Here is a 27129-nt window from a genome sequence, read left to right as displayed (position 1 = left end):
TGGATTTTTGTTTTCATCGTGTTTGTCTTCCATGAGTTGTGGGTGTCGATTGGAAGTTCCTCTTGTTTTGGTGATGTATGGTGTTATTGCATCAATCGTGTTTTTTGTTGTTTCTGGTGTTCATCCTTCTGCGTGGTTGTGTTTGGTTGTTTGATGTTGCTGGTTCTAGCGTTGGGTTGTTCTGATGACCAGTTGTCGGCAAGGTATGAAGTAGAGCGATTTGTCCCTTCTCATAATGTTGGTTCGATTTGTGTTCCTGTTTGTGGGGGTGCGTTCTGTAGTTGTGGTTCTTTTTTCTTTCACTCCGTATGGGTCGTTTGCACGGCATTTTTAAGACTGAGAGCTGTTTTTCCTTCATTTGCTTGTTGATGCAGAGTTGGATTTGCATTGGTCTGGTTGTCTTGTGGTGTAGTACTGGGTGTGGGGGTTGTCCGCTACCGGTTTGGGCTCTAACTGTAGTTGGTCTATCCGGCCGGAGTTGCTGACTCGTTCAGTCGCTGTCTTGAGAGGGGTAGTGGAGTTGGTTAGGGGATGTAAGGTTGGTTGTTTTCGGCGGCTGTCCTTACTGCCCGTCTTCCTGGACACAGTTCCCTGCGGTGAGCTAGCTATGTGGGTTTAAGGATATCTACTTATCTAAGTGACTTTGAGGCCGCAGCTAGGACTTACTGTGTTTTATGAGGTGTGAGCCCCTAATCGTAGTGTTACTCCACAGTAATCCTTACAATGCAATTTTGAGGACAAAACCCCTGCTCAATGAAAGAGACCTGTATAGTGGCAGGGAGGCCCATCAATGGAATTTGGATATCATACAGTGCAATTTGGGAGCAGACACCCTGCTAAATTTGAGAGACCTGTATAGTGGGATACAACACTTTTTTACTTCTTTGGCTATTGGGATGTTATTACCATCTATATTGATGGTGGCATAGTTAGGGCTCATTTTGTTGATTTTGGATGGTGAACCCACAAGGAGGATTTCCGTTTTGTCGTCATTCAGGGAGAGGCCATGTAAGGCCATCCATGCCTGAATGATTGTGTAGATTTCGTTCACACTTTGTATATCTATGTCACAGATACCTGTAAAAGGTAGGAGAATCCGAGTGTCATCTGCGTAATTCGTATAGGTAACACCCAGCCAGTCCTGTTCATCAAACAGAGGCTTTGTAAAAATGTTATACAAAGTAGGGGATACACACGAGCCTTGGGGTACACCACAAGTTATCGGTATGAGGTCAGCTGCTGCAGACTGCGAGAAGACTCGCATAGTACTATTGTTTAAGAAGGATTGAATCCATGTGATGGCTGTCTTGGAAAAGGGGGCCGCTGAGGCGAGGGGATCACAAAGTACCTTGTGGTCGACCAAGTCAAATGCCACCGACAGGTCCAAGAGGAGCAGTATAGCAATGTTACGCTCACCTGGCTCCCACAGGCCCGGAGAGCTGCGGTCTCCACCCACCTGATGCGTAGTGCAGCGATGACTGACTGGATCTGCCCTCAATCTTGTCTGCTTAACCCGTAGAAATATTCTCCTGCAAGTGGAGAGATGGATTTAGCCACTTGTGGATTCTAGTGATGGCATCCCCACAGTCCTCCCCAACTAATCACTTCCGAAATGCCCTCACAGCAATCTCACCTTATATTCTTGAAAGAGGAGCTCTCCATCCTGCGTGGATTTGCAGGGGCGCGTCGATTCCAGTTACTTCACTGGTTTGAAGGCACGGGAAAGTTCCGGAGAGTATTGACTCAGGTTCCTGGTGAGGACCAGTAAGTATTAAGTTCATAGAGTTCAATTTGTCCGATGTTCACTCTTGTTCCCCTCCTTCCTTTCCTGTCTTGCAGCTGGCTCGTGAAAAGATTCTCTTGTGGCAGCTGGTGGCGCTCAGGTAAGAGTCTGTATTACCCGGCGCGGTCTGGTAAATGTTGCACGAGGAAAACGTGTTTTGTCTCCCTTTACAGATGCGGCACGTGAAACTATGGAGAGTCACAAAAGGATGCCTCCGGTGGTAAATCAGGAAAGTCTATGGTGGTAAGAATTATATTTGTTGGTTCCCTAGGCTCACCTTGTGGTTTTCTTTTGTCTCCTAGGTGCCGAAGAAATGATGGAGGCAGCGCCGACCCGAAGGATGCTGTGAAGACTGGCGAGTATGGCGCGGCGCTGCAGCTGGAGGTGTGGCGCGTGCAGAAATGATGTTCTTTACAGGTCCGGAGACAAGATGGATCCAGAATCAGGTGTGGAATAGAAATAAGTTTTTCTAACCTTATCCCTTTCTTTCCTCTGTTTTAGGAGCTCTGGATTCGAGGCAGGCGTGGCAGAAGACTGGATGCAGGCTGCAGGCACGGTGAGTGTTACGCTACTGGATGCAGAATAACGCGAAGCGTGTGTTGCTGGTCGGGTGTGGTTTAAATAGCCTCAAAAGTAGTCCCAGGTAAGAAGTCCCTAGAACCACACCCGAGTAAAAAATAGTCCCTGTAGAAAAATAGTCCCTTTCAGCCTTCATGTTGGATTGGAGTGATTTGCAGCATAGTCTGCCTGAGGTAAGTAATGACTATGAGCCTGGCGCCTTAGGCGCCAGGACTGATTCCTACTATGAGCCTGCCGCCTAAGGCGCCAAGACTGAACCCAGATAGCCCCTAGCTGGGGCTGCTGACGTTTTACTAAATGTCTAGATGCCTGCTCCTGGGGCTGATGGGCTTGGTCCGGATGCCTGGGGGTAGGCATCATGACAAGCAAGTCTTCCTTTGTCTTTGAGTTAGTCAATCAGGCTTTTAAGGGCAATGAGGGCCGTTTCAGTCCCATGTTGCGGTCTAAAGCCAGATTGCAGAGTCCCGAGGAGTTTATTGGCCTGTAGATATCCTTGGATGTTCAAGTATGAGACTGTCCAATATTTTTAATAAGAAAGTGACTGTAGTAATAATAGGAATGTAGTTTGTAGGGATAGTCGGGTAAAGCCATTATTTTTTGAGTAGTGGGAGTACCCAAGACTCCTTCAAGTTACTAGGTACCGTGCCACTTGAAAATGAAGCATTAATTAATTTGGTAATGAATGGGGCCAGGTCTCGGGCCGCATCTTTGATAACCTGTGCCGGGCAGCTATCACCCTGGCACCTTGAAGGTTTCAATGAGGCGATAGTTTTTCATTTGAGAATTTAAAGCCTTGAGGTTGTTGGGTAAATGGTACTTCCGTCGGCTGGTTGGGTTACAGCGTTTGTTTGCTTGCTATTTTTGTTTGCAGTGTGGCAATTTTGTTAGTGAGAGCATTCTGAATGTTCGTGCACTAGAGTTTGTCTTTTAGGCATGAGTCAGAAGGTGGGTTGGGCGTCTCCATTTCTCTCAAGATGAAGAGCTCTTTCGTACCGAACCCAGCTTGGTTTATTCTATTGTTGAAGGTATCCCGTTTAGTATGTATGATCTCTTCTTTGTATTTAGCCGAGGTATTGGCTATGTTAGTTTTGGAGGCATAATTGCCTCGGCCGTGATGTTACGTTTGTTTCTAGTGGGGCACGGCAGTGCTTAAAGGCAAGTTTTTTAACAGTTTGTTGATCGTAAACTCAAAGGAGACAAGGTAGTGATCGGTCTACAGTTGAGTCATGATTTCATTCACTATAATGTTGCAGTTTAGGTTGGCTAACCAGTCAAGGGTCCTCCCTTTCTCATGTGTAGGCTGGGTGATTGTGTAAGAATCCATGTTCAGCCAGGATGTTGGCTAATGACGTTGCTTGCACGTCATTGAGGTCATTATAACCTAGATTGAAATGGCCTAGTATTAAGGTTTACAATGTAATTTTGATGTCGGAGAGTAAGGTCATCATGTATTCCTCAAATGAGCCAATGGGCCCGGGAGGCCTGTATATTAGATGGATTGTAGTGGTGCTTTTATCCGAAGTTTGGAGTTTAGCTGAGAGGAGTTTGCAGGAAGAGAATGTTAATGTGGTAGATACTCATGTCTAACGTGTTTGTAAAGTTGAGGGCAATATCTCCTCCTCCTCTTGAGTCAGGTCTATCTACTTTTATGATAGAGTAGTTATCTGGTACTGGTAATAGAAGTGAATGGCCTTCTGCAGCATGGAGCCTCCAGATTTTTTGATAGTAGGATATCTGCTATGTCAGAAGCATGAGCTACTAGAGACCTAGCATTTATTAAGGCTCCCTTAATAGTACGTTTGGGATCGTTGGATGAAGGGTTACTCCGAGTAGTTTCTGATTCTCATTTTGGTTATTTTGGTTTAATTTTGTGGCTTGGATCCTCTTAGGAGGGTTTCTATTGGTTTTTAATACTAGATTTGTTGTAGTTATTTTCAAGTACAGGCTGATAAGAGTTGGTAGTCTGGCGCAGAGTCTAAGGTTTCTGTCCTTCAAGCTGGGGCTGGTTGTCTGTACGTCCGTTGTGAGACCGACGCAGTCTTTATTTGTGATGAAATTAGGTACGGTTATCTTATTTTTACTTAAGGAGTCTAGGCGTAATTTGGGTAAGAATGTGATGGGCCTGAGATAGGCATCCAATATGTTGATGTTTAGTGTTGGTAGGAAAGGGGTGGCTTTAATCCTAGGAACTATAATTGTAGTTGGAATCATGTTGAGGCACGACTGTTCAATCGTTAGATATAGTACTGAAGTTTGCCTGATGGCAGTCCCAGTGAGGGTAAACACTAGTGGGAGTAGGAGTATGGTGAGCATAATGCAATATTTTATCAACATCTGCATTTTAGTGATTGGTGGGCTAGATGCAGCGCACAGTGGTAGCACTATGTTAAGTAAAGAATGCAATCTAGGTACAGTGTGCAATATTGACCCAGTGTTAATGGGTAGTCCAGCAGTATTCAGTGCAATATTTGGCAATGACGCAATAGGATAGGCTATAAGCGAGTTGGTTATGGTACACAACAATAGTGCAGCAAAAGGATGGCTAAGTGTGAGCTAGATATAGAACATAATAGGCTCCCAGTGTTCGGTCGTTAGGTTTCCACTCAACCTGTTCTTGAAAGCCTGGAAATTGGGGAATTCAGAACAGCAAACCATTTGTTCCTAGCTCTTACAAGGAACACACCACAGGCTTCTTTGTACATCATTGTATTGGTATTTTTTGAAAAAACCCAATATTCCTGCCTTTTTGGTTATTTTCTCCCACCCCCTACAGCAACCTAGGATTCCTGGGTGGTGTTACAACTGCCTACATATGGGGGGCGGGGGGGAGAAGAGGGGCCAAATTTGGCAGAGATATCTCATGTAACAAAGGCATTGAATACCGACATACCAAAATCAGCAAAAAAAGGCCTTGGCACTCGGGGAGGGAGGTGGGTGGGGGGAGACCCATGGCACTTAAAGGGTTAATTGGACAATGGCCAAAACGCCCATTGTAATTGTAAATGAATTTAATTACTTGGGCCAATTTATCAGCAATCATCCATCCGAGCTTCATATAAAAATAATTTGAAAGCAAAAACTTGCACACTGGCGTCACAAGGTAATCTCATCCAACAACGCCTTGGTAAATTCACCTTTACACCAGCCCTGTACTATTACAAAAAAAAAGTAGTTCCAATTTTGGCATATGGAACGCAGGCTCTATACCCAGAAAGCCATTGATTTGCTTTGAGCTGGGCCAGATATCTTTAGCAGCTGCAATCATTTGTGAAGCATTATGCCTCTTGAAAACAATGCCTAACCACGAGTAAAGAAAACATGACACTTTTGCCTGTAATGCCTGGACAAATCAAAATTCCATCCTTTTGCTTGCATGGAAAACCTATTATGTTAACATCATGGATAAGGCGGATATCTCAATGGAACTACTTATCGGAAATCCGGATAAAGGCAAAAATTAATTATGGGCGTGGGACTGGCGCAATACATGCAAAAATGCCAAACATACATAGCATTTCAGGAAGGACATTTCCAACTTAAATCTTTTTTTATTCATTTATTTTCAAATAATCAAAAAATACATCACCAAAAGTTCAATAGAGTATAAAAACATAACACTCTACATTAAATAGGTAAGGAAATAAAAGTAATCCGAAGCATGTATAAATACTGAAACAGACATTTCAAAACCAATTACTAACCTTTCTTGAAATAAAATACCTAAACAAATTCTTACATTTTGAAAATTCCAACACAGAACAACACAAAAGACAGACATCTCACAGACTCACACAAAACAGAACAAAAACAAGACTGACGAAGAATCCTCAATTAAAGCACATATACATTATCAGGTAGTCGGATCCAACAAGAACAACTAATCATCAGATACCAGTCACCATATAAATCCATAAACGGCTTCCAAAGAGCTCGATATTTACTTTCCTTGCCTCACAAACATCACCCGCTCAAAGTTCGATAATACTAACAGATCATTAATCCAATTCTCTACTCTAGGCTTCTTCCTCGTCTTCCATACCATTAGTATTTGCTTCACTGCAACCACAAGCGCTTTATCAATCCATTGTCCATATTGACGAGCAACCGCACAACGCCCCCTACCCGATAAAAGCAACACCTGCATAGGCATCCTGGCAAAACGTATAGACAAGACCGCCTCCAATCTATCTAGCATTCCCACACAAAAATCTAACACCCGAGAACAATACCATAACATATGAATCAACGTTCCCTTCTCCTTCCCACATCCCCAACACAAGTCATCACCAGCCAGTCCTAAATGATACCTACGCAGGAGTCCAATACAGATGTCCTAACACTTTCAAATGAAACAATCTCAACCTGAGATCCAACCTACTTCTATATCCTATACCCCACATAGATTCCCACTCCTTTTCCGTAATATCACATCCCAATTCCTGCTTCCACCTCTCCAATATTTTCCTTCGAGCATCAACATCCTTAGAACATACCGGCATCAAGCTAGTATAAGTGCATACCATCGGTGGCGATGACATAAGAATCTGACCACCCGCTGATACCTCCTTCAATGGCCCTGTCAACATTGCCAATCTCTCACTCAAAAGTGCTTTCAACTTCACAAACCGATTCAGTTCCCTCTTTGCTAAACGAAATGTCCTCTGCAACTCCTCGAATGACAATATATGGCCATCACTCATCACATCCCTGATACATAAAATCCCTTTTGAGACCCAACTTCTCCAACATAAGGGCTTATTGGCTATTTGCAAGCTCGGATTAAGCCAAATAGATGCGCCATAGTGCAAGTACGAGTTCCCTTGAAAAAGGCTCCACCACCAAACCAAGATCTCTTAGTCACAGCAATAGTCAGCAGTCTACTACCCCTCCCAGGGAGATGTCCCATTGAGGCAACAGCATTTAATGGAAAAACATACAATTTACATCTTTCAATTAGTACCCAATAGGGTTCCGGCCCATTCCCCGCTGAAAAATAGTATGCCGCCTTTTTCAAAATAAACCCTTTATAGTATCGTTCCAAATCTGGGTACCCAAAACCTCCACATTTTGTACTACGCATCAAAATAAATTTTGAATTCTTATGTCTGTTCTTATCCCCCCACAAAAAGTTTTGAAAAACTATCAATACTTGTCAGCTTCTTTTTTGAAAATTTCAAAGGCAAAGTTTGTACAACATAAAGTACCTTTGGCAAAAGAGTCATTTTAATAGCGTTGACTTTAGCCCAAATCCCCATCAGTAATCTTTCCCACCTTCTAATATCCTTACTCAAGGTAGCCACCAATTTTTCCACATTGAAATCCACCATATTTTTGACATCCCTAGTCAGATAAACACCTAAATACTTCACATGAGTTGTAGTCCATTTACAATGCCAATCCAGAAAATAATCACGCACACAAGTTCTAGCGATCGGAAACACCTCTGTTTTGTCCCAATTAATTTTATGTCCCGACAACTTACCCACTTTATCAAAGATACTTTTCAGAACTACACTGCCTCGCTCTCGATCCGTAAGAACCACCACCATGTCATCTGCATACGAAAGAACTTTAACTTCCATATGACCAAATTCCAGACCCCTAATACCTCATTCTCCACGTATATATGCCAACAATGGTTCCAAAGCAAGATTGAACAAGTAGGGTGACAGCGGGCATCCCTGCCTTGTTCCTCTAGTTAACCCAAAGGCCTCAGACAAAAAAACGTTAACCCAGATCCTTGCCTTGGCACCGCCCTGAAGACAACTGATTATCCCTAGAAAACCACTTCCAAATCCCATCTGCATCATCGTAAACTGTAAAAATCTCCAACTCACTCTGAAACGCTTTCTCTGCATCCATAAAAATCAAAGCTGCGTCCGACAGATCCTCCTGTTTTAAACTCATATCAATCAAAGTTCTAATATTATCATACCCAAACCTGTTCCGCAAAAACCCCACTTGGGATGTATGAATCAATTTCCCTATACAGTTATCCAACCTATTAGCCATAACCTTGGTAAATATCTTCACATCCACATTAAGTAATGAAATGGGCCGATAATTGCTACAATTTTTCCGATCCTTCCCCTCTTTCGGTATCAAGGTAATCATTGCCTCACACATCGACTGACACAGATCACCTTCATGCACAAACATGTTAAACAATCTACATAAAGTAGGAGCTAAATAAGTTCCAAATTTCCTGTAAAATTCCACAGGAATACCATCCATTCCCGGAGATTTACCAACTCCAAGTTGTTCAATAGCCAGTAAAATCTCATCTACCTCAATATCCATTTCCAACTCTCTGCTTTCTTCCAACGTTAAATTCGGAATGTCCAAATTCATAAAGAAATCCTCCAATTCCACCTGAGATGGGAATACATCCTCTGAATACAATTTCTCATAAAATCCCATAAAACATTTACATATATCAACATTCTTCACCACTACATCGCCATGTTCATTCACAAGACTTTGAACACATGGTTTCTCTGTTATACCCTTCAATCTACTAGCTAGTAGCTTCCCACTCTTATCCCCACATTGCTAAAATTTCTGTTTTGTATAAAAAATGCCCATCTCAGTCAATAGGTCAGTCTTACTAGCCAACAACTTCTGAGCTTTTAACATCTCCATTCTATCCAACTAAAATCTTAATCGCACAGCCCACTACCTACTTACAGTTCCAGATTTACGTGACGCAACAACACTGTTGAGACTACGACTCAATCGGTGCCCAAGATCCAAAAGGCCATATGGTTGAAGGAAAGTGATGCAGATACTTCTTGTAGATTTTGCAAAGACCAAACTAAAAAAAAAACCCTTGAGATATTTGTAGAATGCTATAGCTTGGCCTCTAAAAGACATCAATTTTTTTATAAGCACTGTAGTCAATTTAGGGTACTACCAGAAGATCTAGTGTGTGCGAGCATAATTAATGAGACTTCAGTTGACACAGTAAAATATATTCTAGCACTAAACCTTCAGGATGTTCTAACGCCCTAACGAAATCTAGGTGGGCATTAACCTCGTATGTCAAACCCTTTATTAGTAGACTAGGGACTAGCTTTTTATTCATATTGTACAGCTTTGTCCTATGTTTTACGTTGTTTTATGCAAGTACTTTTATAGACTTGTCCTATTTTCATCTCATGTTTTCTGTAAGGGTTTTATCTGCGTCGTAGTATATAGTGTGGATTTGCAAAATTACAGTGTCTTACGTCATGCTTTGGAAGAAAATTGTATCTCATGGTTCTCACTTCGTAATGTATCGAAATTGTATAGAACTCATGACATAATGGACTATTGTGGTATTACCCTGAAATTTGTTGGTTATTGGAAAAAATGCACTTTAGCTATACCATGGCATATCTAGCAAATCACACTCATAGGATTGTAATCTACAAGCAGGCACAATAATTGAAGGGATAATAAATAGCGTTATAGCTATCTGTTGCTATATCCAATGTTGCATTGTAATTGATATTCACTTTTGATTGTTACTAACATCGTAAATCTGTTATTGCAAAATTGTAAACATTTGAAAAAGTCAACTAAAACAAATCAAGGAATTAAAAAAAACAAACATAAGATGGTGTGTGCTGGAACTACAAAGGGGAAGTAAAGTCAATTTCACTTTACTATTCTTGGAACAGTACACACAAGAAAAGGTATTTAAACCTTATGAAAAATCTTAAGGATTTCGCTGGGACACAGCACTAAAAAGTGCTGGGTGTCGCACCAAAAAAAAATTAGATGCATTTGGAGTTTGTCAGACTCCAGAAACAGTGAAAAACACAAAATACAAATCAGGTAAAAACACATGAGGGAGTGAGAAAAAGGTCTCTCACTCCAGGGTTAAAATATAAAATCCTAAAGTCCAGCAAAAGTGCTGGGGTCTCCAAGGTGGGAGGAATTTAGCACTGTAATGAAAATTCTCCCTAACAAGGAGTAACAGCGAAAGGTGTCCCGGTGGGGTGGTTTTGTGGATGTCTAATAGCAGTACCGAGTGATGTGTCTGCAGCTTTTCCAGGCTCTTGTCAGCCTTGCTACCAAATAAATGTGTGCTGTCAAAGGGCATGTTAAGTTTGGGCTGCACATCTGGAGCAAAACCGGACTTTCGTAGGCAGGCAAATCTGCGCATTACTTACTAGCTGCCATTGACCTGCTAATACAGTTAGAGTCCAGATCTGTCTGAAACGATTTGCACATTGCTCCTTTCCCATCCTTGACTAGATTTAAAAATCTGTCCCCCCCCCCCCCCTTCGGGATATGTTCAGCCGCCATTGCTACACAAACCCAAAGGATGAAAGTGAACCTGGCCAACACACACATAGCATGCACAGACTTCAGGCCCATACTCCCCGCAGAGACAATGTTCTTGCCCAAAGCGTTTTAACACATCTCTGTCTGGGGGAATAGTTGGGTAGGCATTTTGTTTTGAGGTGGACGTGGCAGCCTGCACTACCAAACTTTCAGGAGTTGGGCGTTTCAGCAGACAACCCGGGTTTGTTTGTTTTTACTACTTGTATTGCGTATCAGACCCAAGGGTAACTGGGCGCATTTTATGACAACTTACAGCTTAGTTACAAGAGCACATGACAAATAGAGAAACACGAAATATACAAAAGGAAAAAATGTTGATGCACATATTTACAGTCCTAATCAGGCAGGCAGAAACTGCTAGGAAAAAGGTATGTGCAAAAGTACAAAAGGTGGAGGGACGTGCAGGATAGGTCCAGGCAATGGGTGTCTATTGTTTGTCTGCGTCTTTGATCCACCTTGTGAGGTTATGTCGGAAAGTGAGGTATGGTTGATCTGTCCTCAGGGTGGATGGTAGGGAGTTCCAAAGTTGAGCTGCTTTCAACTGAAAGCTGCAGCCACCGATTCTGGACAGTTTAAATCTAGGTGTAGAAATGTTGTTGGAGTGAGCAGATCTGGTGAGTCTTGTAGGTTTTGTTCTCATGAATCTCGCAGAAAGGTAACGAGGTGCGGAATTGTTTAGGCATTTGTAGACAAGTGAGGCTACTTTTAGCTGGATTTTCTCCTGAGTAGAAATACAGTTATTGGCTCTTCTAAGTTTGGTGATGTAGGCTCTCCTGGGAATACCTAGTGCTGCTCTAAGCGCGTTGTTCTGCAAGATTTGAATTCTTTTGATAACTTCCTTGTTGACCCCAATGTAGAGCGAATTGCAATAGTCCAACTTTGATAACACAAGCGCTCTCGCAAGTGTGATGCAGCTGTTTGATAGGAATGGTTTGCCTGCTCTTATCAATTTGCAGGTGTAGGCGGTGGCAGAAGCCATCGCGTTGACCTGCTTGTTGAAAGAGGGTGGAGTCCAGGTAGAAGCCCAGAGTTTTTACCGCGTGGGGGGTTGTGATTAGGTTTTTATCAATGTTAAGAGGAGTAGTTGGGCCCAGTTATTTTAGGGTAGAGGGTGTGCCAAGGATGATGATGATTTCAGTTTTGTCATCATTCAGGCATAGTCCGTGAGTGGCCATCCATGCCTGGATGAGATGCACCTTGTTCACCAAGGCCAAATCCTTGTCATAATCACGAGTAAGTGGTAAGAGAATCTGAGTATCTGCATAATTAGTGTAGGTGATACCAAATAGGTCTAGATCATCGAAAAGGGGCTTCGTGAGGATGTTGTAGAGTGTAGTAGAAACCCAAGATCCCTGGGGCACGCTGCATGTGATGGGGATGGTGTCTGCTGCCGCAATGGTGGTGAAAACTCATGGTCCTATTATTGAGGAAAGATTGGATCCAATCTGTGGCTTCTTCAGAGAAGTGCGCAGTCATATCCAAATGCCTACAAAGGACCTTGTGGTCAACAAGGTCGAATGCAGCTGATAGGTTCTGAAGGAAGAGTAAGGCTGGTTTGCCTTGATCCCTTAGCTCATCGATTTGCGCCTTTAGGTCTAAGAGCGCTGTTTCGGTCCCGTGCTGAGGACGGAATCCAGACTGCCGTACTCCTAGCAAGTTGTTAGTTTCGAGGTGTTTCTGAATTTGTGAATACGCCACTTTAACTATGATTTTTAGGAGGAATGGCAGGGTGGCGATTGGGCAGTAATTCGTGGGTATGGCTGGGTCTAATGTCTTTAAGCAGTGGGAGTACCCAGGATTCTTTTAGGTTACTAGGTATAGACCCTGTTGCGAATGAAGCGTTAATGAGTTTTGAGATAAAAGGGAGCCAGGTCTCTAGCTGCGTGCTGTATCAGTTGGGCCGGGCATTGATCCCCCTTGCAGTTAGATGGTTTGAGTGATAGTATGATTTTTTCAGTCTCAATAATGGATACTTTAGAGAACTTGAAATGAGGATTGTCGATATTTTTAGGAGGAGTGAGTTGTTTTGGGCTTCGTATCCAGGCTAAGTGAGGATTTTTTCTGGGCAATTTTAGATTGGAGAGTTGTCACTTTGTTAGCTAAGGCTTGCTGAATATTGGTGCACCATATTTTATCTTTGACACAGTTGTCTGGCACTGGAAGGGGAGATTCTATTTCCTTTAGGATGATGAAAGGTTCCTTCATGCTAGAGTTGGCTTGGGCTATTCTAGCGTTGTAGGTTTCCCGTTAAGCCGACAGTATTTACTTTTTGTAGAGGGTAGATATGTCTCTCAGAGTGCTTTTATTTTCTTCGGAGGGTTGTAGTTACCATGCGACCTCACATTGTCTTTTTTCGGTGCGAAGAGTTTTTAAGTAGGGGTTGTACCAGGAATTGAGGTGGGCTTTGGGTTTGCTTTGTCTCAATTTAAGTGGTGCAATTACGTCCAGGGCAGAGGACAAATTCGTTGTAATCATTCACTAAAATATCAGGGTCCAAGTTATCTGGTAGTGAATTAAGTGTAGGGATGATGAGCGGGAGTAGGTTATCTGGGGTGATGTTTTTCTTATTCCTTGTCGGGATGGACGGTGCTGGCTGGGCTAAGGTAGGAGTAGGTCTGTCCGTTTCTAGAGCAAATGTTATAAGGTGGTGGTCTGTCCAAATTTGTGGGAAAATCTATAGGATTGAGGCATTACAATTGTAGTCTGCCACCCAGTCGACTATTCTACCTTTGTTTGTGGGTAGGGTGAAGTACTCTTTGTGAGAAGCCTAGTTCAGTGAGTAGGTTAGCCACTCTGCTTGCATGTGGGTTGTTTTGGTCGTTGAAACCCAGGTTGACATCCCCTACCAGCATAACCTGTGATGATTGTTTTAGGTTATGAGCTAGAATGGTGGAGATGTCCTCCTCGAAGGCTCCAATAGGGGCTGGAGGTCTATAAATAAGGTGGATGGTGAGGGTTTGAGAGTTGTTAATAGCTAATTTAGCTGTTAGGCTTTCGCGGGAATTAGTGTAGTTAGATGGAGCTAGCCTGGTAGATAAGTTAGATTTAATAATAAGGGCTATGCCTCCTCCGCGGGCTTCGCTTGTGTCTGATCTTAGGATGGGGTAACCATTGGGGATCGCTAACATGGACGGTCCTGCGGCAGCATGAAGCCAAGATTCCATAATGGCCAAGAAGGCAAGGTTTTCGGTCTGGATAAGATCAGCAATCTCAATGGCATGAGCAATCATGGATCTAGCGTTAATTAGTGCACCTTTTAGGTTGGGGAAGGTGGATGGAGGTATGCATATCTTTTCTTGGGTCGTGACAGGAGTATGCATACGTGCATTCTGTGGCGTCGCCGTGGTATGGTAGGCAATTCGAGCTGAACAGTGCTGTGTGCGCCAGCCTGTCAGGGTAAAACAAGTGCTAGTAGAGACAAATGTCTCAAGTGTAGTGGGTGGCACCTAAGTAGATTCTAACAGGTGACTAAAGTACAGTGGGGCAGCAGATAGGTACAAAATGACTCAAAAGGCAATAGGAGCAATCGAATCAAATGCAATAGGCAACACCTAGTGATATAGAAGTGAGATAGTAGGTGACTAAAATACAGTGGGGCAGCACATAGGTAGAGGTGACTCAATAAGCAATGGGCGCAATTGACACAAAAGCATTGGGCAGCGCCTAAGTATAGGTAACAGGTGACTAAAATGCAGTGGGGCAACACATGAAACAGTTGACTCAGATGCTTTAGGCTGCACCTAAGTTTGAGATAGTAACAGGTGACCTCAATGTGGTAGGGCGAGGCTTGGGTTCGAGTAGGGGCAGATTGCCAATATCCACGGGCGGCACCTATGTGGGAAGCAGATGGGTAGTAATGGTCATCTGGATTCAAGATTTACAGGGATGGCTGAAGTGCCGGGAGGCAAATAGTCTTTGCTAGTCTTAGTGGGGCCTTTGGTGATGGTAATAGTTCTCTGTAGCAGGGGGTCATTCTTTGGTCTTGCGGACTAAGGCATGTATTAGTACATGGCAAGGTGTGCAATGGAGATTAGGGCATAGTTGTGGATTGCTTACCAGATCTGCTCGGAAGGTTTCAGCAGGGGGGCCAACCTTGGCCTCTGGGCATTCTCTGGACAGGCTCAGGACAGGTGCATGAGCCTTTGTGCCTGCCTTCGTGCCGAGGCTGCGTGCGCCTTGCCGGAGCGCGATTGGAGCAAAATGATGCACGATGGGCCAATCCGATCGCGGGATGGTGCCGAGGGGCTGTTAGGATGTAATGCACATAGGTGTGCAGGGGGCGACCATCTTAAGAGGTGGTTAGCTTGGACACCCTGTATTTAGATGTTAGCTTTTTATTTACTGCCGGAATTAACTCTGGCGTCTCCCAATTGGCATTTACCCGCCTTTGCAGAGCCACATGAAAGGGAAGAAAACGGTCCTCCTGGGGTCCTTTCACCAGGATATCCGTTGAGTCATCCTGCTTATATATTGGTGTGGGTCTTTTCCACCCATGTATTTAAACACATTAAATGTCTAGAATGCCCCCCAAACTCCCCTCCCTATCTGCATGGTCAGTAGGATCATGTCTCCCAAATTCTATTTCTGGGGACGTTTCTAGTCCACTTGCATTTTGCAGGGACTCCTGTAGATTTGTGATTCTTGATTCCTCCGAGATCAAAGAATCAGGTACCCCAGGTGCCCCATATTGTAGGCCAAAGGGACACCAGTCAGAGGAAGGTTCCTCCATCCTCAAATAGAAGAAAGTGTTAAAAAAAAATACTTTCTTGGTAGTGGTGTGTAGGATTTTTCAATAATCCTCAATGGCGTCAACGGCTTGCAGCGACAAGGACTTTTTAGGGCCCAACGAGGAGTCTTGACACTGATGGCCCTGATGACTTCGCCCTCGAAAGAGCTTTATCTCGACTCGAGGGATTCTTCGACCACTCAAGTAGTTTTTCCCTTGCCTCACGGGCAAGAGGGTGCACAGACTTTGCCCATCTTTTTTGTTGAGTTTTTCGACCTGGGCATGGCTTTCATGAGTTTGAGGGGGTCAAGGCAGGATTCTCGAATACCTTGATCATTTTAATTCTCAAATTCTCCCACTCAGCTGGAGAAGCTGACTTCATCGGGCACTTGAACCGTTCAGGGGAGGAACTCGAAGATGGCCACCTATGGGGCCTTTCCTTCAAACACTTATGTTATGTTGCACTTATATAGCGCCTTATATACCATTGGTATGGTCTGAAGGCGCTGGTAGGTTGAACGCCCTTGGGAACCGAAGTTCAGATCAGTAGAGAGTAGGGAGAGTCAAAAGGTGCGTGTGAGCACCGGGTATGTGTGCAGCTCGTGCGGTACTCGTGTAATAGCTGCTTCTTATCGGTAGGTGTGGTGGTTGAGGGATCAGGAGAATGTGTTCGTTCTGGCAGGATTTATCTGGAACGGATGTGGCTGTGTTAGGCCTGAGGAAAACGCCTGGCTGGGGGTGGGAGACCAGCAGTGTTTACATAGAATGATGTGGAGTAAGCGGCGGATGTTCGTATGAGAACAGTTATACCGAATGATGTCATAGTATCTCTGTGTTCTAGTTGAGTGGTGATGTAAAGGAGAGAGTAAGCGTGGTGGTGGGTATAATGGGTTATATGCTCTTTCAATGTGCACACCTCTAAATGCAGGTTTCCCAGAGAGGCTACTGGGCGAACTTTTAAGTACAATTTTCCACACAGAGGTTATTGGGAACACTTCTAAATTCAATTTATCAGAGAGGCTATTTGGCACACTTCTACGTGTAACACTCACAGAGGCTATTGGGTACACTTCTAAATGCAATTTTCACAGAGCGTCTACACTTCTAAATTCAATTTTCCAGAGAGGCTATTGGGCAAACTTCTAAATGCAACTTTCCAGAATGTCTATTGGATACACTTCTATAATTAACTTTCACAGATGCTATTGTTAGCGCTTCTAAATGCAACTTTCACAGCGTGGTTATTGGGCATACTTCTAAATGCAGCTTTCACTGCAACAATGACAAGTGGTGAGCAACTGCGTGATCGTGCTCCGTCTTTCGACGAGGAGAAATATTTCTCGATTCGTCTAAAGATTGTTTTCTCGACGGAGTCGTCAATGGGGATTTTAGAGACCTACCTACCGTTAGTTTTCCTCTTCGCCCTTTCAGTGCTTTCGCCGTCATAGATAGGCAGGCCTTACAGTCAAAAGGAGCATGAGGCACCAGACACCTGATGGGTCCGTAAGGGACCTCTTCGCCACACAGTCCAGGAACTTCTTAAACCCTGATCTCGGAGTTGATGGCGCGGATGACTATGCCATTTGGAAGAATATATCAAAGAATCTCTTAGGGAACTGAAGCGCACCGGTTCTGAAGCGATAGCTTTCGTGTAAAAACAGGACTGAAGCCAACGGTCGCTGCGCGCACTTTATACCATCGATGATGTCAACATTGAGACAGAGGCCTCCGAGGGACATCCAGTCAGGCATCGCCATGCCCTATGGTGGAAAACATGACCAAAGCAGCTGATGCTGGGTATGTAAATAAGAGGAATATGTGGGAGGACACAATCCGTTCGAAAGTGTGTTTCTCAAAGTGTGCTTTTTACCTGCCTGCAGGGTAGTTAAATCTGCCCATCTACCTATTCCACCTGTGCTTCGTTGTGCGCACTTTTCCATTTCATTCTTGGTAGCTCCTACCAGCTGCGCTCCCATTCCTGTGAATTCTGTGCCTCCCGCTGCCTGTTACCTAGGACTGCTCCCTCTTACCCTGTGCTTTTTCTCTTCACTATTTTCATTTGCTGCTTGACTCTTCTCCCGATTTCTACTAGGCTGCCTGGTGAGTTCGGTTTGTATTGTGCACTCCCCTTACCAGCTCCAGAGCACCCTGCCCCTTTTTCAACTACAGTGCTCTCCATCTATTCTATCTACTCGTATTGCTATTCTATCACTTTTTCTACCCTGCCATCAAAGTCTGGAAAAAATAAATACATTTAAAAAACGCACTTCTGGTCTCCAACTCTGGACTGCCCTCTGCTGACGTGCAAGTCAATGCTTCAGACTATAAGACATGCATTACTTACCGTAAAAGCATTTGATGATTTTATCTGCTTAGATTTACATGCTGTGCATATAGTCCGACATCTGCGCATCTGGTTTTTCGAGAATCGAAAGGGACATCGACATGGGTGTGCCTGTAACACTATCACTATCGTGACATGTAGTGTAACTCTCACGTCTAGGTCCCTCAGATTGTTTTTTCCACCCAGCATACTGGTCGCCTTAAGCAGAGCTTGTTCAGAAACATTGCAAATTGTTTCATCGACCTTTGGTCGAACAGATATTTAATATCACCCTAACCGTCCTTTTCGACGGCTGTTCAGGATCACCGCCAACGGACCTTCAACGGACAGTGATCCAGTCAGTGCTGCCAACTACGTGGCCGAGCCTTCCAACTGGCCTACACAGTATGGAGAGCGGGGTCATGGTGGACATTTCTATAAATACTGAGAATGCCTTTCCCTTTCCTCCGTCTTTCCTCTTTGGTCTTCGTCGCTCCGGACATAGGATCTCCCCATATGTTCTCTACCCTCTCCCCTTTTTCCACTACACCCATTAATGATGGGAAGTGCTTTTAGAACACATTAGCCAGATTAATCATTAATGTAGATCAGAATGGCACCATCATGGCCCATGGTTCTCAACCCGACCTTCCGGCGTCTTCCCGCTCTCATGGACTTCCTTACTCTTCCTGCCTCCCCTTTCTCCCTTCCCCTGGCTTCTTCCCCACTGACCGCTGCACTCCATCCCTATACTGTGCCTCGGAAATCCTTTAAAAAAGGAGGAAACCTGCTCCACCCCACAACTCTCGCTCTGTCAAACACTCCTCTGACATCTGTCCCCTCCTCAAAGACTCTGATCTGGACAATCTCACTCTCACATAGACTTGGTTCAAAGCCAGCTCTGTCACTGTCTTTTGACTCCCTCCTTCTGGGGGCTACAAGATACTCTCCAAACCCAGGCCTAACGTGCCTGAAGTTGTAGAGTGGCTTGTCTTCCCTGAATGGGTCACTGCGTCCGTTATACTACTCCTTTGAATCTCGTTTGCAAGTTCTACGTCTCCTCTCACTACCATCTATAGGACCGCAGGTCCAACCTCACTTTCTCTGGCAGTGGGCCACCACACCTCTGCTGCCCTCTTCCTCCAGGCTTCTCTTCCTTGGAGACTTTACTATTCACTAAGACACTTCAGATGCAGCCAATCTACCCTTCTGCAACCTCTACGACCCTTTCCCTTACCATTCTTCCCTCTGGTCAACCAAATCAGCCAAGAAAACTCTGGATGAACTCATCGCTGCTGGAATCTCCCTCTCTAACCATCCCACTACCCCCTCACTTTGGCTGACCATTCTCTCCTCCCAGCCAAGCCTCTGCCTTCACTGCAAGTCTCCTTCCGCCATTCGACCAATGGATGCGCGCGTCTGTAGCTGCTTTTGCTGCCTCCATTCATTAATTCATCCTCCCACTCCTATCGACTCCCACATGGACTATTCCCTTACTAACCATCACCTCCTCATTTCCAACACCCTTGACATCCTTCTAGCCCATCCTCCGACAAATTGGCCTGCCGCCTGCTCCAAAGGCAATTCAGACTCTCCATCCACTGAGAAACGAGCACACATCAAAGCCTGCATCTCTGGGGCACAACACAACTTTCGAAATCTGCAAGGAAATTGCCAATCCTGCCTGTCTCTCTACTAGTCCTCTTCCTTCCCAGGCACTCTGCACAGCATTGGCCATCCACTTCACTACCATAACTTAGGACATCCGGTCCTCTCTTCTACCTCCCCTGCCCCTCCCACACCCTTCCTGTACCCAGTCCTCCTTTGCGCCCCCCCTCTTTTTCCTCTCATACCTCACCATTGCACCGGATGAGCACACCAAGACAGTCTGCTCTATGAAAGTCTCACCCAAGCAGGTGCTCCCCTGCTCCTCTAGAACTATCAAGGACAACATTGCCTCTCCACTTCCTCCTTGGCGGAGTTCTGTAACCATTATGTTGCCACTGGCTCCTTTCCATCACCCTTAAGCACTACATTGTGCAGCCCTTCCTAAAAAAAAACTGTCTGCGGACCCTACCTGTCCAGGTAACTACCACCCTATCTCCACTACCCCTTTCTCAGGAAAACTCTTGGCGAAGCTGGTCATCTCCCAACTAATCCATCACACTGACTGTTGTCCATCAACATGACCACCGGTCTGGCTTCAGAGCAGCCAGAGGCATGGACACTGCTCTCCTGAACATCTGTGATGACCTGCTCTCAAACCCGGATTCCAACTCTGCCTCTGTGTTCATCCTCCTCGATCTAGCCTCTGCTTTTCAACACAGTCAATGATTCCACCCTCAAATCAGCTTTGTGATACCCTAACATCACTGACCGGGCAATGGATTGGTTGACCTCCTTCCTATCGAACAGGCCTCTGAAGTCCAACTGGGCCTGTTCCTCTCCTCTAGCTCTTTCTCCACATGCAGCTCATGTACAGGTTCTATCCTCTCACCTTGGCTCTTCAACTTTTACCTTGCCCGTCTACCCCATCTGGTCACCTTCTCTCCTGATTTTCAATGATACACCGACAACACTCAGCTCACCTTTAAACTTTGCTCCACCTCCTCCTTTCATTCCCCTCTCATTCCCGACTGTCTAATGCCAGTAAGACAAGAGATCCTTCTCATTGGGACCTCTGCCTACACCCGCTCCTGGTGGCTGCAAGGATCAAATTCAAGACCTTCTGCATCACGCAAAAAGGCTTTCTGGGGCCTGGGACCACAATACATGCAACTCTCTCCCTCAATACCGCCCTGTTAGAATTCGTTGATCTTTTAGCTAACTCTCTGCAAGTTAGACGCTTCTCTAAGCAGAGAGTGGGGGGTAGATCTCTTTCCTGGAATGGCCTCCTTGCCCCCTCAGTCTTGATCCAGATGTGCTTAATTCCAGAAAACCTTCCTTTTCTCCTCCTTCACGCTCCCCTACTAGATTCACCCGTCTGTTCTAGTAGCCCCTTTCCTTCCTAAGTCCACTGGGATCAACCCTCCTTCAACTAGTCTCCCGCCTACCTGCATTTGCCCTCAGGCAACATTCCCCGACAAACCTGAGTGTGGTCCACCTCCCCTCCTTTTCACTAACTTCCACCCCTTTGCCTGAGCAATTGCCCTCTTGTCACTCCCCCAGCCCCTTGGTCGCCGACCCCCCTTACACTTCTCCCTCTTCCCCCTCTCCCTGCACTTCCTTTTTGCTGCACTTTCCAAATGTCACAAGGCCTAGGAGGACTGTTGTGGTTCTTTCTCCCATGTGCCCCCCCCCCCCAACCATGTCTTGTGGCACCTAGAAACTTTTTGATGTATAGGCACCTTACAAATGCTCAATTAAAAAATAAAACATGTCCACTCCCACCAGCCATAAGACATGCATTACTTACCGTAAAAGCATTTCTGATTGTATCTGCTTAGATTCACATGCTGTGCATATGGTCCGACATCCAGTGGTAACCGCGGAGTATTGCATCTTGTCTTTCGGGGGACCGAAAGGGGACGTCGGCATAGGCGCGTCTGAAACACTATCCCTATTGTGACGTGTGTAGTACCCAAAATCCCTCTCACACCGAGGTCCCTCCAATTGTATTTTTTCTGCCATGAGGGAGCCCAAGGCTATAGTGAGTGAGTACATGAAGAGAGAAAGTAGTAAGAAGTCTATGTTCCTTCCACCCCGAGCGGGGAGGCAGAGAGGGCGCATGTGAATCTAAGCAGACAATCAGAAATGCTTTTACGGTAAGTAATGCATGTCTTCTGATGCTTGTTAATCTGCTTAGAATCACATGCTGTACATAGACTAGCAAGCAGTAACCAGAGTTGGAGGTGGGTTGTGAGAAGGAACAGTAGAAAAAAAAGATGTCTTAGTACTGCTTGTCCCACCTGAGAATCAGACCTAGAATGAGTGTCTGGGCAATAGTGTTTTGTAAAGGTGTGTACAGAACTCCAGGTTGCCGCTTTGCAAATGGACTCTAGGGGAACATTTGCAATGAATGCTATGGATGCCCCAGTGCCTAGAGTAGAATGTGCTCTAGGCTTGAAGGGCAGTTCTCTCTTTGCAAGAGTGCAACATAGTGTGATGCCTATGACAATCCGCCTTGATATTGCGGATTTAGAGACAGGGTCCCCTTCTCTACCAGCTGCCACTGAAACAAAGAATGGTTTAGTTTTCCTCAGTGGTTTAGTTCTATCCATGTAGAACATGACTACCCTGCGCACATCTAGTGTGTGAAGGCTTCTTTCGGCCATGTTAGTAGGTCTCTGGAAGAACGTGGGTAGTTCGATTAGTTCACATGGAACTTCGAAATAAATTTTGGCGCAAATCTGGGATGTGTGCGCAGAACTACCTTATCTTTGTGGACTGTAACAAAGGGGTCCAAAACCGAGAGGGCCTGTAATTCCCTAACTCTTCTGATAGAAGTGATAGCTACCAGAAAGGCTGTCTTGTAGGTGTCACAGTTTAGTTAAACATTGCATGAATGAGACTGAGTCAATAAGTATATTGTTTGGATTATAAAGATAATCCAATTATTTTATTAACTTTCCTGAACTTTTCTATTTAGGAATAAACTTTGGAAAAGGATACAACTTCTCTTCAGGCGGTTCCAGCTTCTGTAGGAGAATTCAGCCAATGCCAACACAGGTAAGCGTCAAAGTCTCTTATCAGATTCCTCTTATTTAATGTCTTTAGTTTAGCAGTCTTTAGGGTATTTATTTATTTTCTTGGATTTCCTCTCTTCTTCTGGACTCTATTCTTTAATATTTTGTTGTTCTAATGTCTGTACCTGGCATCTGGTTCTCTTCTTGTGGCCTATTGAAGTCTCCTTTCTGTCTTCTTGGTTATTTCATTTGACAGTATACAAAGAATAGGCTCTTTCTATATGGCAACGGTGAACTTGTGGTTAGCGTTCCCTTTTACATACTGGTTCTCGGTGTCCTTTCTTCTTATTTCAATACCTAACCACTTTCCCAGTTTGTAACTAGATGTCCTTTCTTCACTTTTTCCAGTTCACCAATGTTGCTGCGTGCAGCTCGTATAACAGTCCAACGGCACTCAAGTTCATGGGCGTAACGTTCGCTCTCCCCAAGAACAGTCTCCCTTTTACTGTTAACACACGCTCCTCAAATAACAAAGTAGCCATAACGTTTGGCTTCCGGGAATAACAGTCTCTTATCTGTACGGCGCAACGGCGCCAACTTCCTTATTGCTTTTACAGCGAAACTAATCGCGTGGGTCACTTCATACGACCCCCACTCAAGCGACTTGGTCAGAACCTATTTGCCAACTAAGCGACAACGGTCGCTTGGGACTTTGCATGCGTCCCTCGTTCAATGTGCAGGCGCCGACTCCTTTTCTCTTCACTCGCCTTCGACAGCGCGACGCTCGTCACGCTTCAGTAAACAAATGTCGTCTTCAGTTACTCAGCTCCCATCGAGCCTCTGACGGAATCACCCATCTGCTTTCATTCGCTCTCCCCGTTACCTTTCAGTTCTTAGCTCTCGGGAAACAGTGTTCGTAGGAGTCAGCCGCTCTCCCAGCTACGCCAGCATTTTCACAAGTAAAACGCCTTTCTCATTGACAGCAGCACACGGTCAGCTCTATTTCACTCAGCTGTTCATCTTTCGTGTTTTCTTCAGTACGTCCAGCTTAAACGGTCATTCTCAGGTTCACCCTCCTCGAGGACCGTTCCCTAGACAACCAAACAGAGGTCATCATTAGAGGAAAGTCCATACTTCCTGTATTTACAATACCTGTGGCTTTTCCCATTACCATGCAATTAATCCTTTGGCATTAGGTATCTAATACTGCACATTATCACAGTAGGTCAGGTCTTTCAGACTAGCTTTATGCTTAGGCTCAAAAGGGGATCCCATGATTCTAGTTAAAACCACATTTAGGTCCCACCCAGGGGCTGGGTGAGTGATGGGGGGATACATTCTTTTAACCACTTCCATAAAGGCTTTAATCACAGGTATTTTCCACCACGACACCTTCTGCTGTGACATGGTGTAGGCTGACAACGCCGCTAGGTGAACCTTTAAGGAATTGAAGACTAACCCAGAGTCCAACAGATGAAGTTACTTCTTACCTGGTAACGTTCTTTCGATGGGATGTTCCTCCGACGTATGCCTTATCTTTGATAATTCGTCTCCAGCTTGCTGGCCTCGGAAAACATTCTCAGTAGAGGGCGCTGCGCATCGACGTCCGTCGAGTTGGTGTCCCTCGACAGCCACCCCATCGGCGCCCACGTCACCATGCCCATAAATAAACATGCGCAGCGTCCACTGCTCAGCATAAGAAGTCCTGCATGAATTGGTTATTGACCTTGAAGGAGCATAAGCTGCAACCACAAGGCAAGTATTACTGCGGGATGGATGGGAGGGGCAATAAGGAATACATCGGAGGAACATTCCATCTAAAGAATGTTACCAGGTAAGAAGTAACTTGTAAAAAGGGATTGTGTCCTCCGACGTATTCCTTATCTTTGATAGACTCCCATAGCAGTGGTGTGTAATTGGAGGTGGGAGTAAAAACGCCATGTTTCCCTTTAGGAATGAATGGATGTAATACGGCTTTGCCAAACCTAGTCTCTTGACGAGGAGGAATCCAGGTTGTAAAATCTTGTGAAGGTATGTGCAGACGACCATGTGGCAGCCGCACATATGTCTCGAACCGGAAACCATCTTTGGAGGGCCGAAGAGGCTGCAATACCCCTGGTTGAATGAGCCCTAAATTATTGAGGAGGCTCTTTGCCTGCTAGTTTGTAACATTCCAGAATGGCCAAAATAATGCTTCTGGAAATGGTCTGTTTTGTTATCGGTAGTCCCAATTTGTGCCGTGAGTAACCTACGAACAGTTGGTCTGCTTGCCTAATCCTAGCAAGTCTGCTGATGTAAAAGCTTAAAGCCCCCCTTGGGTCTAGCCTATGTAGCCTTTCTTCCTCTTTCCCCGGATGGGGAGGAGGATAGAATGAAGGTAAGGTAATTTTCTGAGTGATGTGGAATTCAGAAACCACCTTTGGGAGGAAATTAGGCTTCACCTGTAGGACAACTTTGTCTTTATGAAGAATTGTATGAGGGGGGGGGTTTACAAGATAGAGGTAATTCGCTCACCCTTCTAGCAGATGTTATCTCATTCTCAGGCGAGCCTCTGGCACAAGGAACATGCAGGATGCCATGAGGCCTAGCAACCTCAAAAAGTCGAAGGCTGGGAGATGTTGGTCATTTAGAAACTTGGTCACCATCTGCAGAATATCTTGAGCCCTCACCTCTTGTGGCTAGGCTTTTCCCAGAGAAGTGTCCAGGACCGCTCCGATGAACTGGAGTCTCTGTGATGGTATCATCTGTGACTTCTTTAAATTGAGGGAGAAGCCCAGTTTGTGAAGGAAGTGGCAGACATAATCTAGCTGGATCTGAGCTTGTTCCGAAGATACAGCCCTGATCAGCCAATCATCCAGGTAGAGTTAGACGTGAATCCCTCCCCTCCTTAGACTTGCAGCCACTACCGACATTAACTTGGTGAAGGCCCTCGGGGCGGAGGTCAGCCCAAATGCCAGAACTCGAAATTGATAATGAGAGCCGCCAATCGCGAACCTCAGGTATTTCCTGTGTTTGAGATGGATCGGCACATGGAAATTAGCATTCTGGAGGTCCAGAGATACCAGCCAGTCCTGGTGCTGGAGGGCCTGAAGGATCTGAGAGAGAGTTACCATCTTGAACTTGTCCTTCCTGAGGAACTTGTTCAATTCTCGCAAGTCCACGATAGGTCTCAGTCCTCAGTCTTTCTTCGGTATGAAAAGTAGGGGGGAGTACCAGCCCTTGTTGTTCTCCGCTACAGGTACCGGTTCTACGGCACCTTTCTCTAGCAGGTCTACAATTTCCTGCAAGAGGAGCGGATCTGGAACTCAGAGATGTTTCCCGGTGGATGACTGAGGTATGCGTAGAAAAGGCAGGCAGTAAGCTTGGGCAACTGTCTCCAATGCCCAAGCATCGGACGTAATAGTCTGCCATTCCGTCAGATGTTGAGTTAACTTTCCCCCACTGGTGTCTTGTGAGGAGAGTCCTCAGAGCGGTGTGGAGGCGGCTGATGCAGATGTCGAGGGTAAAGAGGCACCTGCTGCTGCGGCGGCTTTTGTATTTTTAACCCGAACACATCGGGTGAATCTTTTCTGACCCCTTTGAACCGGCTGTCCTCTGCCTCTTCCGAATGCGGAATAGAAGCGAAAGGACTTACCTCTCCAAGAGGTTCCCTCCCGAGGGGCGATATGGTGTCTGACAGATTGCAGCTCCCAGGGATTTTGCTGCTGCCTTTGATGTTTGTAGATTTTCTAAACTGTCGTCCGCCTTCTTACCAAACAAAGAAGAGCCGTCAAAGGGCATATTCAAGATTCTGCTTTGCACATCTGGAGCAAAACCAGACTTTCGCAACCAAGCAAATCTCCCGGTTGTTGTACTTGCCGCCATGGCCCTGCTGATGCTGTCAGCAGAAACGATGCCAGTTTGAAGGGATTCGCACATTGCGTCTTTACCATCCTTAATGACGTTTAGAAACGCTTCCCTTTCTTCTCCCGCCGGGAGGCAGTCAGCCGCTGATGAAGCACACTCCCAAAGTGTGTGGCTGAACCTTGCGAGCGTACCAGTAGCATTGATGGATTCCAACACCATGCTACATGCAGAAAATACTTTTTTGGCCATAGAGTCATATTTCTTGTCATCCCTGTCCTGTGGAACAGTAGGGTAAGCCGATTTACTACCTGATGAAGTTGCTGCCTGAACAGCCAGACTCTCCGGAGTTGGGTGTCGGGATAAATATTCAGGGTCAGTAGTAGACACCCTATGTTTGGCTGATAATTCTTTGTTAACCGCCGGAATAACCTCAGGGGTTTCCCAGTTTGCCAATATTTTCCTTTGTAATGCCGCATGAAATGGCACCACAGGATCCTCCTGTGGACCTTTAACCAAAATGTCTGTGAGGTCGTCTTGCTGAAAAGCAGGCGAGGGTGTAGACCACCCCATAAACTCTATTATCCTTGCCATCAAAGTTCTATAAGGGGTTTCAGCATGTTCCCCTGGGTCTGGTTTGGCAAATTCCACTTCTGGGGAAGTGTCCAACCCACTTGCTTCATGTAAGGATTCTTGGAGGTCCATTAACCTACCTTCCTCAGAGGTAAATGCCTCTGGTACAGGAGTTGCAGATCCCTGCAACTCGAAAGGTCTTTCCTGATCTGAATTCTCCCCTTCTTCATAAATAGATAAGGCTCTGGAATTACCAGATCTTGGAAATGGTATAAATCCCATTTCCAGAGCAGAAGGGGCCAAATTCGTCATAATTGGCTGAGAAAACGTCGACGTTAAAGGCTTC

At 45.2% G+C, this 27129-nt stretch overlaps 1 protein-coding gene across 7 annotated transcripts in view; it reads right to left on the bottom strand.

Annotated features, from left to right (window-relative positions):
• The window catches only part of LOC138516848 (zinc finger protein 638-like), a 1099812-nt gene that overhangs the window by 778110 nt on the left and 294573 nt on the right, over positions 1–27129 (bottom strand). Inside the window, exon 10 of one of the 7 annotated variants that reach the window (XM_069632286.1) lies at positions 23329–23458. The exons of the other annotated variants lie outside the window; for them this stretch is intronic. Coding sequence (XP_069488387.1) covers positions 23402–23458 — 57 coding nt within the window. The 3' untranslated portion in view covers positions 23329–23401. Of the gene's footprint in view, positions 1–23328; positions 23459–27129 lie in introns of those variants that run through there. 7 annotated transcript variants of the gene reach the window in all.

This window comes from Ambystoma mexicanum, chromosome 6q (assembly GCF_040938575.1).
Source record: "Ambystoma mexicanum isolate Mex_15411 chromosome 6q, UKY_AmexF1_1, whole genome shotgun sequence".
NCBI lineage: Eukaryota > Metazoa > Chordata > Amphibia > Caudata > Ambystomatidae > Ambystoma > Ambystoma mexicanum.
Note: the sequence above shows the minus strand (reverse complement) of the source record. Positions and strands in the feature narration are given on the sequence as shown.